The sequence below is a fragment of the Martes martes genome (genome assembly GCF_963455335.1).
Source record: "Martes martes genome assembly, chromosome: 14".
In the NCBI taxonomy this organism is placed as follows: Eukaryota; Metazoa; Chordata; class Mammalia; order Carnivora; family Mustelidae; genus Martes; species Martes martes.
Window position 1 is genome coordinate 42042651 of NC_137902.1, and position 16559 is coordinate 42059209.

The window sequence follows — 16559 nt, forward strand, 5'->3', positions numbered from 1 at the left end:
GGGGTGGGGAGGCCGGACGAGGCTCACCCGGTGGGCCGGCCCAGGCCACTTCCTCTCTTTGTTGTCCCTGTGCTTTCTTTTCCTTCTGAGACTTAACTTGAAGACGACGTCACCCTCACCAGCAGTCTGTGGAGTCACTTGCTGCGGCTGAGCCTGCCCCACTGACAAGATGATCCTGACACTGCTGCTTGGCCTCGGGGGACCCCTGGGCTGGGGGCTGCTGGGGGCCTCAGCCCAGGCCCCAGGTAGTGGGTTCTCGGATCCACACAATCCAAGGCCACCTGGGGTCTGGGGGGCAGAGGCTGAGGACACCGGCAGGGATCCCAGCAGACGGTAAGGAGGACCTCGACCTTGGGGGAAGTCATGTACAGGATCTGAGTCCCAGCTCAGCCAGAACGGGGTCTCTCAGGACCTCGGTCACCCATCTGTGACATGACCCCATTGTCTACCCACTGGGCCAGCAGTGAGGCTGAATGAGGTGCCCGGCGCCAGGCTCCCTTCAAAAGGCCACTGCCAGGCGGCCCGGACTGGGCACCACAGGAAGTTTCCTGCCTGGGCTGTGGCAGGGACTGGACCTGGAGGTTGGGCAGGAGCATTTCTTGCCACCAACCACTTAGCATGGGGTGATGAGGGGCAGTAGTTCCAGAAGTTTTCAGTTGGCCTGGCACTGGGTCCTGTTCCCTGAAATAAGTAAACTCTGACAGTTGAACCTAGGTGAGGCTGGCCTGGCATCAGTCACAGAAGACAGATGCTCCGGGGACTGGATTTTTATCTGAGTGTCCTGGGACTGGTGTGGGTCCTCAGGCTGGCCCCGAGGGACAGGCAGTGAGCAGACAGGGTGCTCTGCTCTACTTCCAGAACAAGGAGGAAGCCATGGCATCCGGGAGCTCTGCTTCAGTGCCCCTCTGGAAATGGGTAGGATGGTCTTGGGACCAAACCAGGACACCATTTTCCAGCTTTGTATTTGTCCAAGCCTGGGGCCCCCTGCCAATAAGATGCTAGGCCTGTGGGTTCCTCCTCCAGGTCCTCCACGGTCAAGAGCAGCAGGTCCTTTACTGGGTCTGTCTCGGGCTAGTCCTCTTGCCAAGTGTTAGCTCAGCGAATCCTCCCAACAGTTGCAGAGGCTCAGAGAGACTAAGCCACTGCCACAAGATCACACAGCTAAGGACATCTAGAACCAGGATCTAAGTCTGAGACAGAGCTCATGCTCTGGTCCCTGAGCCCTCAGAGGCAGCCCCAACCCCCAGATATGCCTCATATGCCTACAGAGGACCCAACCACACACACACACACACACACACACACACACACACACACACCAGGCTTGGAGAGGGTGTTTATATGGATCTGGAGGGTGAGAGAGGGCAACTTACACCCACCCAGAGCCTTCCATTTGGCTCTCTGAGATTCACCATCACGATGGCTTGCAGAATGACTCTGCCTGGGACAGTTCTATGTAGCTCTGATGCTTCAAGGTGAATGTGTTTGTTGGACACTTTCCCAAAAGCAGATTTGCCCACGGAGAGGAAAGAATAAGCAAGTGTAGGCCGAGTCTCAGTGAGGTCTAACAAACGGGGCGGGGGGCCCCATCTCTGCCCTGCCACCAGGCCTCCTCGGCGCTGGGTGGTGCAGGTGATTCTTAGTGGGGGACACCACCCACCCAACTCTGATTTCAGGTCCAAGAACCAAGCCTCCCTTCCCCAAAGCCACTAGCTCCATACCCCTTTCTTTGGGCTGCCTGCTTCCTTTTGCTAAAAGGAGGCTCAGGGTTCCAGGTGGATCAGAAGAAGGTAGGAGACATTCCTCTTTTTCCACACCCCCTTGGCTATGGGGAGGGACTCGTAGGCTGCCCCATGGAGCTCACACATCCATTCCCTGGGGAGTCCCAGTGTGTGCAGAGCACATGCAGACGTACAAACAAGGATGCTCCAGCCCAGGAAAGCCCAGGTCCCAGGGGAACCTAGGGGTTCCCAGCAGGCCTGCTGGGTCTCCTTCCCACAACCCAGAAGCTGTGGTCTCCACAGGCCCAGCTCAGGTTGTGAAGGCCTCCGGAGGGGCTGGTGTGAAAGGAAGGAAATTCTGCTCAGCTTCCTCGGTCTGATTGCTTCCCGTGCTCTGTGAAGGGAGAGGCGGAAATGCCGCTCCAGCCTCCCTCCTGCAACAGGGGCAAGGGGAGGTGGGGCCCCGCAGCATCAGGGATAAGCCTCATGGACCCTCAGCCCCTGACTGCCAGAACCAGGCTTCCCAACCTGCATTTGCCCCACACACCTGTCTCTGGCAGGCCCTGGGAGGCCCTGGATATGGGCCCAGATGAGACTCTAAAAGGAGAAGTTGGAACAGAACAATTTGGTGCCAGATGCCTGGTCCTAGGGTGGAGGTGGGACCTGGCTGGTGCTTCCCATGGCTCTGGGACCCCCAGTAACATGTGTATTTGGACTCCGTGGGGAGGAGGCTCTTTTGATGCTCCCTAGTTTTGGTGGGAGTGGGATGGAACAGAAGTCTGGGCTGTGGGCTCCTCTGAGCCAGCACGTGCTCCCCCTGCAGGACGGAGCCTGCGATGGGGACCAAGCTGAGCCCTGGGCAAGGTGCCCCATCTTCACATTGCGGTGACAGCTCTCTCCACGCTGTGAGGCTCAGAGGGATGGGGACACCACCCAGCTCCTAAGTGACAGGTCAGAGCATCCACTGGGCTGCAAATCTCAGGTGCCTGCTGGCCTGTCTCCCCCGAGGTGGGTGGTAGTGGTAGGAGAGGGAGCTCCCGGCTGTCTCTCGGCCCTGCCCGCCAGCATCAGCTTCTTCTGGCCCACCTGCCAGCAACGTCTGTGATTTGTTGCAGCTGAGCGCTCCTGGCCCAGAGGAGTTATGCACTTGGCTGGAGGTCACTCAGGAGCCGGGCGGAACCCAGACCACAGGTCACGGCCGTGGCAGCACTTCCTGCACCTGCTCCCGCTCTCAGAAGCACAGGGCCCTGGGCAAACTCAGGGAACCCCCACTCTGGACACTGAGTGGGCCTCAGGCTCCTCTGCCAAAGTCCCTTTCCAGCTCAAAGACAAAGCCCTGCAAAATTCTCTCCATTCAAAGTTTCAGAAAGCAAGAATGCCAAGAACACGCTCTCCTTCCCCAGGAAGATAGAAGGGGCAGACAGAGGTGGGCTTTATTGGCATTGAAGTGTCCCAGTGGACAGTGGCAGCAGCACAACCATAATTCAGGAGGCTCCAGCAAACAGCCCTTTCCCTGCTAGAGGCTGGCTCTTCCTCCCCCACAGCCCCTCCCTCAGTCCCAAGGGAGAGGCCAGAAGTGGGAATCTTCTCCACATTTCCAGGACTGGGGAGGGGGAAAGGCCTTGCTCAAGGTCACCCTGAATCCAGGAAGGGGAACAGGAGGGGAGGGGCCCAGGTTTCCGAGCTTCCATTAAAAGCTCCAAAGGAGTCAGCAGACACTCTCCTGACTGGGGCAAAGCCTCAGGTGGGGGCCATGTCAGCAGAGGTCCAGGGCAGCCCAAACCCAGCTGGAGGATCCCCACACTCATTTCTAGGCTGGCCCCAGGAGAGGAGGGTGCAAAGAGCACGGAGTGAGAACAATGGGCGCTTCGGCGAGCCGGGCTGGGGGTTCAGGCTTGGAGGGCCAGCAGTGCAGCTGCCAGGAGCTGGAGGAAACCAAAGCAAAGGTCAGGAATGTTCCCAGGGCTTCTGGGCCAGCGGCCTGTACTATGCCAAGGGGACAGGGCTGCCAAGGGAGGGGGAGCAGGGGCAGGGAGAATAGTTGGAGCCTGAGGTTTGGGCAGGTCAAGAGAGAAAGTTCCTGGGCAGGAAGGGTGGGCGGTACCGTTTCCGGTTCCAGGAGCTCGAGGTGGAAAGTCCCAGTCATGGCCTGGCAGGCTGGACCAGACCCAGCTCGCCTGGGCACAGGGCTTCTGGACCCTCTGCAGCAGTTGAGAGGGTGAGCAATGAACAGCACTTTGTTTTGAGTGGGTGTTTCTCAAGGTCGGCACTACTGGCATTTGGAACTGGCTAATTCTTGGCTGTGGGGGTGCCGGGCCATGCTGTGTGCATTGCGAGGTGTTCGGCAGTTTCCTTGGTCTCTGCCCACTAGATGCCAAGTTCATGGCCGTCCTCCCCATGGAGGAAGTCCATTTGCCCCCCCCACCCCCCGCCCCCCGAGAACCACTAGTTTAGAGAAACACTTTTCCCCAGGCCCGAGCCCATGTTCCAGCATTTCCATGGGGCCCAGGGTGGGGGTGGGGTGGATGCCGGAGTTTCTGGTTCTGGAACAGTCTGTGCAGGTGGCTGTCTCACCCGTGGTCCCTAAACTCTGGGCCCAGCACTTTCACCGTCACTCTTTCTGTGTTGAGCGAACATTCTTTGCCTAAAATCAGAGCCAACTCCATGGGCATGTGACCTGAGCGGTCACACAGGGCAAGCCCACAGAAGGGCCCCACACTTGGTTTAATCTCTATTGTTGTCCTGCATTTTCATTTTGCACTGGACACTACAAATTATGTAGTCAGTCTCATGTAAAATATTTACTCTCTATCCCTTTACGGAAAAACCATGCCGACCTCCTAGGTTAGAGTCAAACCCTTTGCAATGTTGGCTGAGACAATCAGAAGCCCCTTTGCCCACTGGTCCCCAAAGGCAGTGACTTTTCACTCTTTAGGTGAATCTTTTGGCATTTACCTCTGTGTCTCTAACTAACATGTTTATATTGCTGCTTCTTGGTAAGTAGCATTATCTTTGGTTCAGCTCTCATTCCCACTCCATACCCCAATCCCAGCACACATGCACAGGCGTACAAGAAGGCATCGAGCATACATGTGCACACATGCGCACTACCCCTCCGTCATCCTCCCATATTATCATTTTGAGTATTTACATTTATATGACTACGCATGCTACTCAGAGTGGAGACTTGAAAAAAACTATGAATCCTTCCCCCTGCCCCTGCCCCCGCCCACATTTCATATTTTTGGTCTTCCCTGGAAAACAACTGTGTTCATTTTCTTTGTTCCCCATGTCTCTGTCACTACTCAATCACGAATTCTTGGCCACTTGTCCACACCTGCTCTCCCCTTTTATCCGTGTCAGGTGCTTGACCACCTGTGTCTTCTCAGCGATACTGCTCTCAGAGTTCCAGCTGTGCTCCAGTCTGGACACTGGCCCCACACCCACTGCCCATCACTGTACTGGGCTCTCCCTCTCGAATCGCCCCTGGAACTCCTCCTGTCTCCTGAGGCCGTGCTTTCCTCGTTCTTGGTTCTCTGGCTCATGTTGGTGGAGGACCTCTGGCATGATGATGCTCTGTCCTGGGCTGTGACTTAGGATGACCCACAGAGCTTGAAAATGCCGATGCCAGGCCACAATCCCAGAGATGCTTGCTTCACTGACCTGGAGTGGAGCCCAGAGGCTCTTCTTCATAAAGTGCTACACAGTGGTTTTGATGAGAAGATTTGATGGCAAGATAGCAAACCACTGTTCAAGTAGTTTCCTGATGAGGAGTCCAAGGGTGGGCAAGGTTTTAAAACCTGGTTTATTGAAAATGTCTTTATTCTGTGCTCTTCACTTTGATAGATAGTTAGGCTGGGTATAGGATTCTAAATTGGAAATATTTTCCTCTATTTTTTTTAAAGGTTTTATTTATTTATTTGAGAAAGAGAGAGTGTGTGTGTGAGCCAGGGGAGGGGCAGAGCGAGAGGGAGGGGGACAAGCAGACTCCACGCAGAGCATGGATCCCAGTGCAGGGCTTGATCTCATGCTGAGATCATGACCTGAGCTGAAACCAAGAGTCAGACTCTTGGTTTAAGTGAGTTAACTGACCGAGTTAACTGACTGAGCCACCCAGGTGCCCATTCCATATTTTGAAGGCAGTTCTCCACTGTGTCCTAGTTTCCAGTGTTCCTGTTGAGGGGTTCAAGGCCATTCTAAGTGCTGATGTGTGTATGTATGTGTCTTGATTTTTCTCTCTAGAAATTACAGAATTATCTTCGTTTCCAGGGTTCTAAAATTTTATGATGACCTGGAGTTTATTTTCATATTATGGGCCCTTTGAATCTGAAGGTTGAAGCCCTTCCCTTCTGTAGTATTTGCTTGATTTTTTTTTTTTTTAAATCAATGATTTCCTTGCTCTGTTCTCTTTCTGGAACTCCTATTGTTTGGATGTTGGATTTCCAAGATCTATTTTTCTGATCTTTCCCCTCCAGGCTTCTCTTTCTCTCTTTGCTCTTTTAGGAAGATTTCTTTAACTTCACCCTCTAACATTTCTATTAAATCTCATTTGCATTTCTACTGTTATAGTTTTAATTTCCAAGGGTACTTTTTGTTCTCTGAATGTTCTTCTATTTATAAAATAGCTTCCTGTTCTTTCTTGGATGCAGTAACTTCTCTTATAGATCTGGGGTTATTAATACAAATTTGAGGGACTTCTCTTCTCTGCATAATGTTGGTTTTGTCCAACTTAATTTTTTTTCCAATTGCTTGTTTTTGACCTCCCTCTTTTCTACTACAGATTTTTCTCAGGAGTCATCTTGGACATCTGCCCACTTGAGAGTAGACAGACTAAGAAGCTGGTTGGAAGCTGGGTGTGCGGATGGGGCTTTTTGACGTGTTTTTTCATAATATGAAAATAAGCTGGGCTATTTTACTGCAGGAGCCCCTGATGTTATTGTTTTTTAGGTCTTTCCTCTTGAGTGGGGTCCTTCTCCTGATGAGTTTTTTCTGTCTGCTGCCAAGAGGGTAAAAGCTGGTCATCAGGCTTTTGGGAGCCAAGTAGGAAATCAGGCTGGGGGAGGGGGAGGCTCAGCTTTCAAAACAGATATGGTCACTCAATCTCCCTCAGTCCTTCCCCCGCCCTACCCCTATCCCTGTGTGCCTGGTGGCCCCAGGACAGAGACCAGCTCCAGAGAATAAAATCCCAGCCCAGTAGCCACTCCATCTCCAAGGCCCCTGAACACGGCCTCCTAATACCTGACAAGTGTGGCCATTCCTCTCCACACCCATCACCATCACCCATGGAACCTGCCAGCATCTTCCATCTAGATACCTGACACAGTCACCTATACCTTGCCACTTCTTGTCCTTTCTGTACCCAAGAACCAGGGTGGCTCTGTTATGTCACTTCCCTGCTCAAACCCCCTCCCTCAAAACTTTCCCTGCTTTCAGGACACGGTCCAGTTCCTCATCTGGCATCAGGCATCCACAGCCTGGCTTCTCCTTACCTCTGCACCCCCTTCCCTAACCCAATCCCTGCATTTCAGCAGGCCATACACCTCTGTCACAGCTCCTGGCACCAAATTATCACCTCCTTCTGAAAGTCTCCCCAGGTCCTAGCACCTTCCACACCCTCTGAGATGGCTTGCTTTTCCTGGGGACCCTGGAGGGAAGATCTGTTCCTCCATACTGGCCCTGAGTGCTGCTGAGCGTTAGCCCAGCACCCAGCACCCAAGAGATGCTGTACTGAGCAGAGCCATGGAGGTCACTGCCACTTGCAACTCTGGAGAGCTCCGTTCTCAGTGCCAATTACCCAGCGAAGGACCCTCTGACCTCTTCTGCTGAGCCCATCAAGCCTGCCACTGGACCAGTGAGCTGGGGCTGTGCCAGCCATGAGCACCCCTGCTCCTGGGGATTTCTGCAACCACATGCACTGGTACAGGGCAGAGGTGGGAGAGGCTACCTCTTGGGCATTCAGGATGCTGGCTGTGATCCCCAAACCACCCTGTAGGACCTTTACCAGAGAAGGGACTTCTCAGCTCGGCTGCTTTCTTCCACCCTGCTGGAAAGCCCATTTCCATAATGGCCATAATGGGAAGTGGCCAGGAGCAGGTGCCGTCCCTGCAACCTGGTCTGTGGTGAGAAAAGGCACGAGTGGTGATGGGGCAGGCCAGCAGTGCTCGGTGAGACTTGTCAGGACCCAGACCCTTGATACTCATCCACTCACCTGGAGGAGGGTGTTATAATCTCCATCTGAGCAATGGGGAAGGGGGGCCTCCCTAAGTGCCTCATGTAAGATCACACAGCCAGAGTGTGAAAGATTCAAACCCAGGAGCCTCCAGTCCCAACAGCACTATCCTGCTTTCCTGGCACTGAGAGGAACAGTGAGAGCCTTTCCTGACTCTGTGGGTGATTTTGCTGTGTGATTTCCGGGGTGCTCCTCTGCCTCTCTGGGCTGATCCCTTTTGAGGGGCTTCATGGAAGGCAGTGGAGCAGGAGTCCTTGCAGGCGGTTTTGTGGCGCTCTAGTCCTGGAGTCAGGGATGAATAATGCAGAGTGCTCCCCTCTTAGGCTAATGGATTCCAGAATCCCCGGCATTGGGTGGGGCAGGGAGGTGGGGGTGGAGGGGGAGGAGGGCACCGGCACACAGCTGACCTCCAGGAAGGGTCCTATGGGACTTGGGTGTGGCTCAGCTGCCCTCTCCTCTGGCTTGTTCTTCCAGGAACTGGTGCCCTTACCAGAAGTCCCGGCTGGTCACCTTTGTAGCTGCTTGTAAAACAGAGAAATTCCTCGTCCACTCACAGCAGCCATGCCCACAGGGGACTCCGGACTGCCAGAAGGTCAAAGTCATGTGAGTGGGGGCAGGATGGGGCAAGGCGGACCATCCAACGGAGGCCGACACTGGCTCACCCTGGAGTCACTGAGGTGGCCCCTTTCTCCTCAGGTATCGTGTGGCACACAAGCCAGTCTACCAGGTCAAGCAGAAGGTGCTGGCCTCCGTGGCCTGGAGGTGCTGCCCAGGCTTTGCAGGCCCTGACTGCCAGCATCATGGTAGGGCTCCCTGGAGCTCCCTCCCCTCCAACCTCTGACCCCAGAGGTCAGGCCATTCCTCTGACCTGTGGGGTCAACATTTGTTGCCTCCTCTCCACAGATCCCACGGCAATCCCTGAGCCTGAAGATCTAGGTGATGGCCTCCAGGAGCCTTGGGATGGGCCAGTCGGCTTTGAACCTGGTATGCTGCTTACCCAGAAGGTGCAGGAAGGGCAGGCAGGCAGAAAGAACCCAGGTGCCCAGGTCTCCTCTGTTAGGGTGGTGCCATTTCGGGAAAACTCTGTGCCCAGAATCAGCAGGGGCCCTTCTGTGGCTCTGTATCAGCCTACCCCCACACCAAGGAGGCAAGAGTCACAGGGCCTTCCATTACTACCTGCTGGCTAAGCACACACGCCGTTTTCCTTGACTCCATTTTCGGGGAAGGACAGCTTCATCTTGCATCTTCCCTGCTCCTTAAATGGCACAAGATCTCATGGCCTGGAAGAAGGTTTCCCACATGCAACCTACCAACGTCAGGAAGTCATACTACCTTTGGTCTACAGTCAGCACAGAACCACTAAGAGAACCATTTGGGAGGGCTTTCAAGGCTGGGCCACATCTGGGAAGTGAATGAGTTTCATCACATGGTGAACTCCTACCTTTTGACAAGGGCTGCCTCGAATGATGTTGAGAGGCTAAGTCCACGCAGCCAAGGAGGAAAGTGTGCCATGATTGATCAGTCATGTCTGCCGTAAGTGCTAGATTGAGGGTGAGGGCTCATGTGCCATGCATTTCCCCTTCCGGAGCTAAAGGCTGCTAAGCTCCTGCTCAGAGGACATCAGCACACACCCCCCTGATATTTCCAACTGAACCTGGGAATTTCTTTCTCTGTACCTCCTGATCTGCCCAGGCCTGGGGAGTTAGACCTCAACTCGTATCTCTCATGTGTCTTCAGGCCAGCCAGCTGCAGAGCTCAGCAGCACCATGGAGCGGCAGGAACATCTGCTGGGAGATCTCCAGAATGACATTCATCAGGTGGAAGACGGGCTCTCAGGCCTGTGGAAGGCCCTGGCAAGCAACCTCACAGCTGCCACGATCGAGGCAAATCAGACAGAGCCTGGTGAGTGGCAGGTTCCAGGAAGAGCCTGCTTATATCCGAGGGGATGAGAGGAGGGCCCAAATCTCAGAGGGCCGCCCCCCACCCCACCACCCAGGCCTTGCCCGGGGAGGGGTGTCTGCTCCTGCAGAGCTTGTGTAAGGGCGTGTCTCTGTTGCAGAGGTGGCTGGTGGATCCTTGGAGCAAGTGCTACTGCCCCACCTGAACGCCTTCCTGCAGGAGCATTTCAGCCCTATTTGGAGGAGCCTTAATCAAAGCCTGCAGGGCCTCTCCCAAGCCATAAGAAACCTGTCTCTTGATGTGGAGGCCAACCAACAGGCCATCAAGGGGGTCCGGGAGAGCACGGTGGCCAGGGCTGACTTCCAGGAGCTGGGTACCAAATTCGAGAGCAAGGTCCAGGAGAACGCCCAGAAAGTGGGGCAGCTGCGGCAGGATGTGGAGGAACGCATGCACGCCCAGCACCTCTCCCTGCAGCAGTCCCTCTCCGAGGTTGAGGCAGACGTGGACGCCAAGCTGAAGAGGTGCCTTAAGGCCCCGGAGCCCGTGGGGGCCAACCGCAGCCTGGTCCTAGCAGCAGCGGGGGCAGGGGCCAGGCCAGAGCCGGAGAGCCTGCAGGCCAGGCTGGGCCAGCTGCAGAGGAACCTGTCGGCGCTGCACGCGGCAGCCGGTCGCAGGGAGGAGGAGTTGCAGAGCACCCTGGCCGACATGAGGGCCACCCTGGCGCAGCACGTGGATGAGATCAAGGAGCTGTACTCGGAGTCTGACGAGACCTTCGATCAGATCAGCAAGGTAGAACGGCAGCTGGAGGAGCTGCAGGTGAACCACACGGCGCTGCGAGAGCTGCGCGTGATCCTCATGGAGAAGTCGCTGATCATGGAGGAGAACAAGGAGGAGATCGAGCGGCAGCTCCTGGAGCTCAACCTCACCCTCCAGCACCTGCAGGGCGGCCACGCCGACCTCATCAAGTACGTCAAGGACTGCAACTGCCAGAAGCTCTACTTCGACCTGGACGTCATCCGCGAGGGCCAGCGGGACACCACGCGCGCCCTGGAGGAGGCGCAGGTGAGCCTGGACGAGCGGCACGAGCGCGACGGCTCGTCGCTGCAGGCCCTGAGCGGCACGGTGGCCGCGCTGTCGCAGGCGGTGGACGCGCAGCGGGCGGAGGGCGAGCGGGCGCGGGCGGATGGCGCGAGGCTGCGGAGCCAGATGCGGGCGCTGGCCGGCGAGGCGAGCGCGCTGCGGACTGCGCACGGGGAGATGCGGGCCGAGGTGGGCCAGCTGCACAGCTACTTCACGGCCCTGCTGGACGACGCGCTGCGGCACGAGGCCGTACTGGCCGCCCTTTTCGGGGAGGAGGTGATGGAGCAGATGGCGGAGGAGGCGCCCGACCCGCTGCCTCTGAGCTACGAGCAGATCCGCGCCAGCCTGCTGGACGCAGCCACCGGGCTGCAGGAGCAGGCGCTTGCCTGGGACGCGCTGGCCGCGCGGGTGGCGGCCCTGGAGCGGGCTGCAGGGGCCGGCGGGCCCACCCCGGCGGGGCTGGCGCGGGAGCTGGAGCGCCTGGACTCCGACCTGCGGCGGGTGGGCCGGTGCTGCGAGGCTTCGGGGGCCTCTTCCCTCAACAGCTCCCTCGAGGACCTCCACGAGGCACTGGCCACCGCCCAGCGCGACTGGGAGCAGCACCGGCGCCTCTTCCACGGCCTCTTCGGAAACTTCCAAGGGCTTGTGGCTGCCAACATCAGCCTGGACCTGGGGAAGCTGCAGACCATGCTGAGCAGGAAGGGGAAGAAGCAGAAGGGTCTGGAAGCTCCCCGGAGGAGGGACAGGAAGCAAGCTGAGACTTGGGCGGCTGAGCCTGTCCAGGGGCCGGTGCTTGGGCAGGCAGGTGAGTTCCCCAGCGGAGGTGGGGGGTGGGGGGCGGTGAGGGTCAGGTGGGGGGTGGCTGGGTGAGTCTGGCAGGACAGGGCTGTCTGCAAGCAGCTCTTCCCCTCCGAGAAGGCAGAAAGCGAGGTGAAAGAGAACAGGGTGCCCAGGGGTCAGGACTACTCAGGCCCAGCTTTGCTCTGATCCCCCTTCCTTATCCCTTGCTTATACCTGAAGTGTAAGCAAATGTCTGAGCAGGCAGAGGCCCACCATGAGATCTTTGAGGCTCGGTACACACTCCTGGCTGCCCGCGCGGTGGAGAGCCGGCGGAGGAAAGCCTCCCTTTCCTGCAGGCTGCAGCCTCCAGTCCCTCCATCTCAGCTCTTCCTCTCCACCTACTCCACCCTGTGTGTCTTTAATCGGCTCCCCTGTATACAGTATGTGAACCGGGGCTGCTGTCATCGGCCATGGGGAGGACCCCACAAGAGGGGAATCCGGGGGAAGACCTCGGGCCCTGAAGGGAGCTCCTTGTGCTGACATAGCCGACCCCTCTCGCAGCTCCAGGCCAGGTCGCCTGCAGTGCCTGTCTTGGGCTTTGCCATGTTGAGTCGTCTTAACATGGGAGAGCCACTACCTCCATCAAAGGGTTGTTATGAAGACTAACAGACACATTTACCAAGTACCTGACATAAGGTCTAACATTTAGTAGAAACCAGTCGGTGCTTTCCCGTTTCCCCAGCATTTTCAGGGCCGAGGGTCTGTCTTCACTAACTCTTCCATCTTTTTTCCTTCCGCGAGTGATGCAAGGCCCCAACTGCCTGATGGTTTAGGTATCTGAGTGTACCACTGCAGTGTTTTATTATTTCAAAAAAAATTTCCCCTTAAAAATAAAAATTCCCACTGATTTGTCTTGTAGAAGGGCCATAGGTCTTGAATTTGTGCCCTGCAGGGTGGCGCACTCTCAGTTTACCTGCTAGCAAATCAGTGAAGCGCAGCGCTTGAGCCTTCTGAGGGGCGGGTGGGCTGGGGAGGGTAGGGTCTGCCTGGAAAGCCGGGCTCGAAGCTGCGGGCAGGCGGGAGGCAACGGGTGGAGAGAGAGCCAAGTACCGGCAGAGGGCGCGCTGGGCGGGCATCCCTTGGGCTGGGCGAGCGCCCCACCTCCTGGCTGCTGGGGGAACTGCAGAGCCAGCCGCCGGCCGTGGACAGGACACACTATTAATACAAATGGGAACCCTATTCAACACTCCAATTCTCAGAAAAATCTTCCAGAACTAAAGAAGAGCAAAATTTTGACACTCACAAGTCTATTTCTGGGCCGGGAGACAAAGAGTTGTGGCTGTAGGTGGGATTAAGGCACAAACCACAATGCAAATTGCCCCTCCTTTAGGCCTTGCTTGGTTTTATCCCCTAAGAAACGGGGAGTTTGGTCTCAACCAAGGGACACAGAGAGAGAGAGATCCAGAGAGACACACAGAGAGTTGAGGGAGCACATGTGGAACATGACCTCATCGGTGCCAAGGCCAGTGTCATGGGCAGAACCTCCCTGGGACTCACCCTTCCCATTTCCTAGCCCCCCCACCCCCACCCTGGGAGTCACGGCCAGGCAGTGGGATTGGCTCCTTCCTCACTGTACACTCGCCATCTACATGGAGAGGCTCAGTCTGCCTCCATGCCTCCTGGTAGGCCCCCCACCTGTGTTCTCTTGGTCTTGCTTGTCCTCCTATGGCTGGCTAACATGCTTCTGTATGTGGTAAGAACACCAGAAACCAGGAGGTCCAAGGACAGCTCCCAGTGTGGTCGTTTATTATGAACAAGCTTTCCCTTTCTGGGTTGGTTTCTCCATCGGTAACCCCAGGACTCTGTGCAACAGTTTGAAAGCATTAAGATGACCAGCTTGAAGAATCTTCCTGTCCGGGCCCACCTGCTCTCCTCCCTCTAAGGTCCTGTGCCAGACACCCAGTAGGAAGGATCCTTCGGTGTTCTTTCATTCTCTCACCAGCGTTAGCATTATTACCTGGAGGATAGGTAGTATTTTCTCTCTTGCCCTTGCGTAGCTTAAGATCCCCAGTAGGAGGCAGGAGTGTGGGAATCAGAGACCTGGGTTCCTGCCCCGCCTTGCCATTGGCGAGCCACATAGCTTTGGACGAGTTAAGCACTCAAGACTCCAGGTTTCCTCAGAGGAAGGGCACTTACCTCCCAGGATGTTGGCAGGAAAAGGGAGCAAATGAGAAAGTGCTTTTGAAAAATGTACACTCTTAGAGATGACAGATTTGTATCTCCCTTCCTCTCAGTGGCCCGGGGAGTGTGGGCCAGTTGGCTCCCGCCCTCTGAGGCTGCTATCAGGAACACCTAGGTTATCTGGAAATAGTGACCTATTCCTACTGTTCATAAGGTATGAGAAAGGCAGATCTCAGGGTTTGATTTCCCATCCAGGGGAGTGAGAGACCATCACTGAGCACTTTCCTCCTGCTTTCCAGGCTCCCCTGTGGCCTTCTATGCTGGCTTTTCAGAGGGCACAGCCTCGCTGCAAACCGTGAAGTTCAACGCTACTTACATCAACATCGGCAGCAGCTACTTCCCTGAACACGGCTACTTCCGAGCCCCTGAGCGTGGAGTCTATCTGTTCGCAGTGAGCGTTGAATTTGGCCCAGGGCCGGGCAGCGGGCAGCTGGTGTTTGGAGGTCACCATCAGACCCCTGTCAGTTCCACCGAGGAGCGGAGGGGTGGAAGCACGGCCACGACCTTCACTGTGGCCGAGCTGCAGAAAGGCGAGAGAGTGTGGTTTGAGTTAACCCAAGGATCAATCATCAAGAGAAACCCACCGGGCACAGCATTTGGGGGATTCCTGATGTTCAAGACCTGAACGCCAGGCACAGCCCTGACCAGATGTCGTGGACTTGCCCAGCTCTCCTTGGCCTGGAGCTCTGGCCAGGGTTGGTCTGGAGACCATCCAGTGGGTCTAGTTCTTCCTGGAAAACTTCTGCAAAGACGATGCAGTATATGTGGCCTTCCTCTAGATGCCCTGAGTTTGGCTATGTCTTAATGACAAGAAGAACTGAAATGCTTCTGTCTGGGCAGGACCTGGCCCTGGGAAGCGTGAGCCCGAGCTTGGTGTGCCTTCTGACGCAGTCTGGCGTCGCGCCCTCCAGATCTTCAGCACACCCTGGGTCCTACAGCTTCTCTGGTGTGTTGCTCCTCCTGTGGTTGGAAACTTTAGACCTTTCTCCCACCTCTTCTCCCTAATCTTATTCTAGAAAAGTATTCCTCCCCGGAAGGAGTATGCTTAAAATGGAGGTGACATTTTGGATACTGTTGGAAACCGGTCTCTACCCACTCCAGGGCAGTAGGAGAAAACCGACCTATTTGACCTGTCTTAGAAATAGGGACAAGGGCCTCATTGAGTTAACCAAAGGAAACAAAATTATATTTCCTTCAGTTTTGGCCCTTCCTTGAATTTATCTATGACTTAATTTCACTTATTCTTTTCCTCACCTCCACAAGACAAAGGCCAAGACATGCCAGACATGAACTAAAACGTGTACAGCCTTCAACTTTTTTACTTCCTCCCATTCGCTGATGACCATCCTTATTCTTATTAGCATCTTTCACCGGGAAGGAGGCTAAGGGAGGAAGTGAAGGACGACTGTCAAGGTTTCCCTTGGTAATGGTCAGCTCTGGAATAAAGCAATGAATGCCCTTCAAATCTCTGCCTGGTTTATTTATGGAACACAAAAGGATTGGGTAAAGGAGGTAGAAATATGGGACAAAATGAAACTATTTGGGATAAATCATGACTCTCATGACTCCAGGCTGTATTTGACTTCACAGTTCCAGTAAGTTCTACATGACACATGCAGGGCCCCCACAGCAGGCAGTGGCGTGAATACTGGATTAGACAGCAACCCTTGGAGTTGCAACTGTTCCCGCCAATATCGACATAGGCTTTTCAAAGCATTACAGATCCTAGAGCCAACAGGCTTGAGAAAGCAGCCATCTAGTTGTAGGGACATGTTTGTGTTTTGGTAGTTAGGTATCCAACGTGTGTCAAACATCTCTTCTCCATTACAAAATCGGATTGGAGGGGCGCCTGGGTGGCTCAGTGGGTTAAGCCTCTGCCTTTGGCTCAGGTCATGATCTCAGGGTCCTGGGATCGAGCCCCTCATTGGGCTCTCTGCTCTGCAGGGAGCCTGCTTCCCCCTCTCTCTCTGCCTGCCTTTCTGCCTGCTTGTGATCTCTGTCTGTCAAATAAATAAATAAATAAAATCTTTAAAAAAAAATCGGATTGGACTGAGAAGTGAAAAAGGACAGGAGTTGGTTGTCAGGGTTAACAAGGGTCTCAGCCCTTCTCCTTGTTTCCTAAGGGTCATTAATTCAAACAGTTGTCCTTCGGACTTACCACTCAGCTTTGTGTGCTCAATATGCTAAAACATTAGCGTTAAGAGTGTGCCAGGCCACTCTGCTGCTGACAGGAAATCACCATGTCTTGAACTTTTTCCTTCTGTAGTATGAGGTGGCTAGTCTAGTAGCTTTCATTAAGTATCTTGGTGTTTTATGATCTTGACCACAGGTTTGACTCTGGCCTTCCTGCCCTTCCCTTTAGCCAGGGCCTCTTGCCCAGTGCAGCTCTCACTGGGTTGCCGAGACTGATGCCAACCCAAGCCACGATGTACTGGGGCCATTCCTGACCGAAGATTGGAAAGCTGGTAGCCTGTTGCCCTTGTTGCAGGAAAGACCTTGCTGTGTCTGCCTTCTGCTCTATCTCGCTCTTACTGGTCAAGCTGTATGAGGGTGGCGTGGTCTTCCCATGTATGATTTTCATTCGGAATGGATTGCACGTAATAAGCAGA

General features: G+C 55.2%; 1 protein-coding gene across 2 annotated transcripts; it reads left to right on the plus strand.

Annotated features, from left to right (window-relative positions):
• The first annotated feature begins 87 nt into the window (after positions 1 to 87).
• Positions 88 to 15980, plus strand: MMRN2 (multimerin 2). 2 transcript variants are annotated; one of them, XM_080823533.1, is made up of 7 exons: positions 88 to 333; positions 8425 to 8553; positions 8647 to 8753; positions 8854 to 8934; positions 9688 to 9852; positions 10010 to 11734; positions 14190 to 15980. In XM_080823533.1, the coding sequence occupies exons 1-7, from the start codon at positions 170 to 172 to the stop codon at positions 14573 to 14575; spliced, it is 2757 nt and encodes a 918-aa protein (XP_080679659.1). In that variant the 5' UTR covers positions 88 to 169; the 3' UTR covers positions 14576 to 15980. The 2 variants fall into 2 exon arrangements, with proteins under 2 accessions (XP_080679659.1, XP_080679660.1); XM_080823534.1 differs by lacking the exon at positions 88 to 333 and adding an exon at positions 3831 to 3939.
• The last annotated feature ends 579 nt before the right edge of the window (positions 15981 to 16559 follow it).

Coding starts and splice junctions, on each gene's coding strand:
- MMRN2 (XM_080823533.1), top strand. CDS start 170: ATGATCCTGACACTGCTGCTTGGCCTCGGGGGACCCCTGGGCTGGGGG. Junction 8,554..8,646: donor TGCCAGAAGGTCAAAGTCAT/GTGAGTGGGGGC, acceptor CTTTCTCCTCAG/GTATCGTGTGGCACACAAGC. Junction 8,754..8,853: donor CCCTGACTGCCAGCATCATG/GTAGGGCTCCCT, acceptor TCCTCTCCACAG/ATCCCACGGCAATCCCTGAG.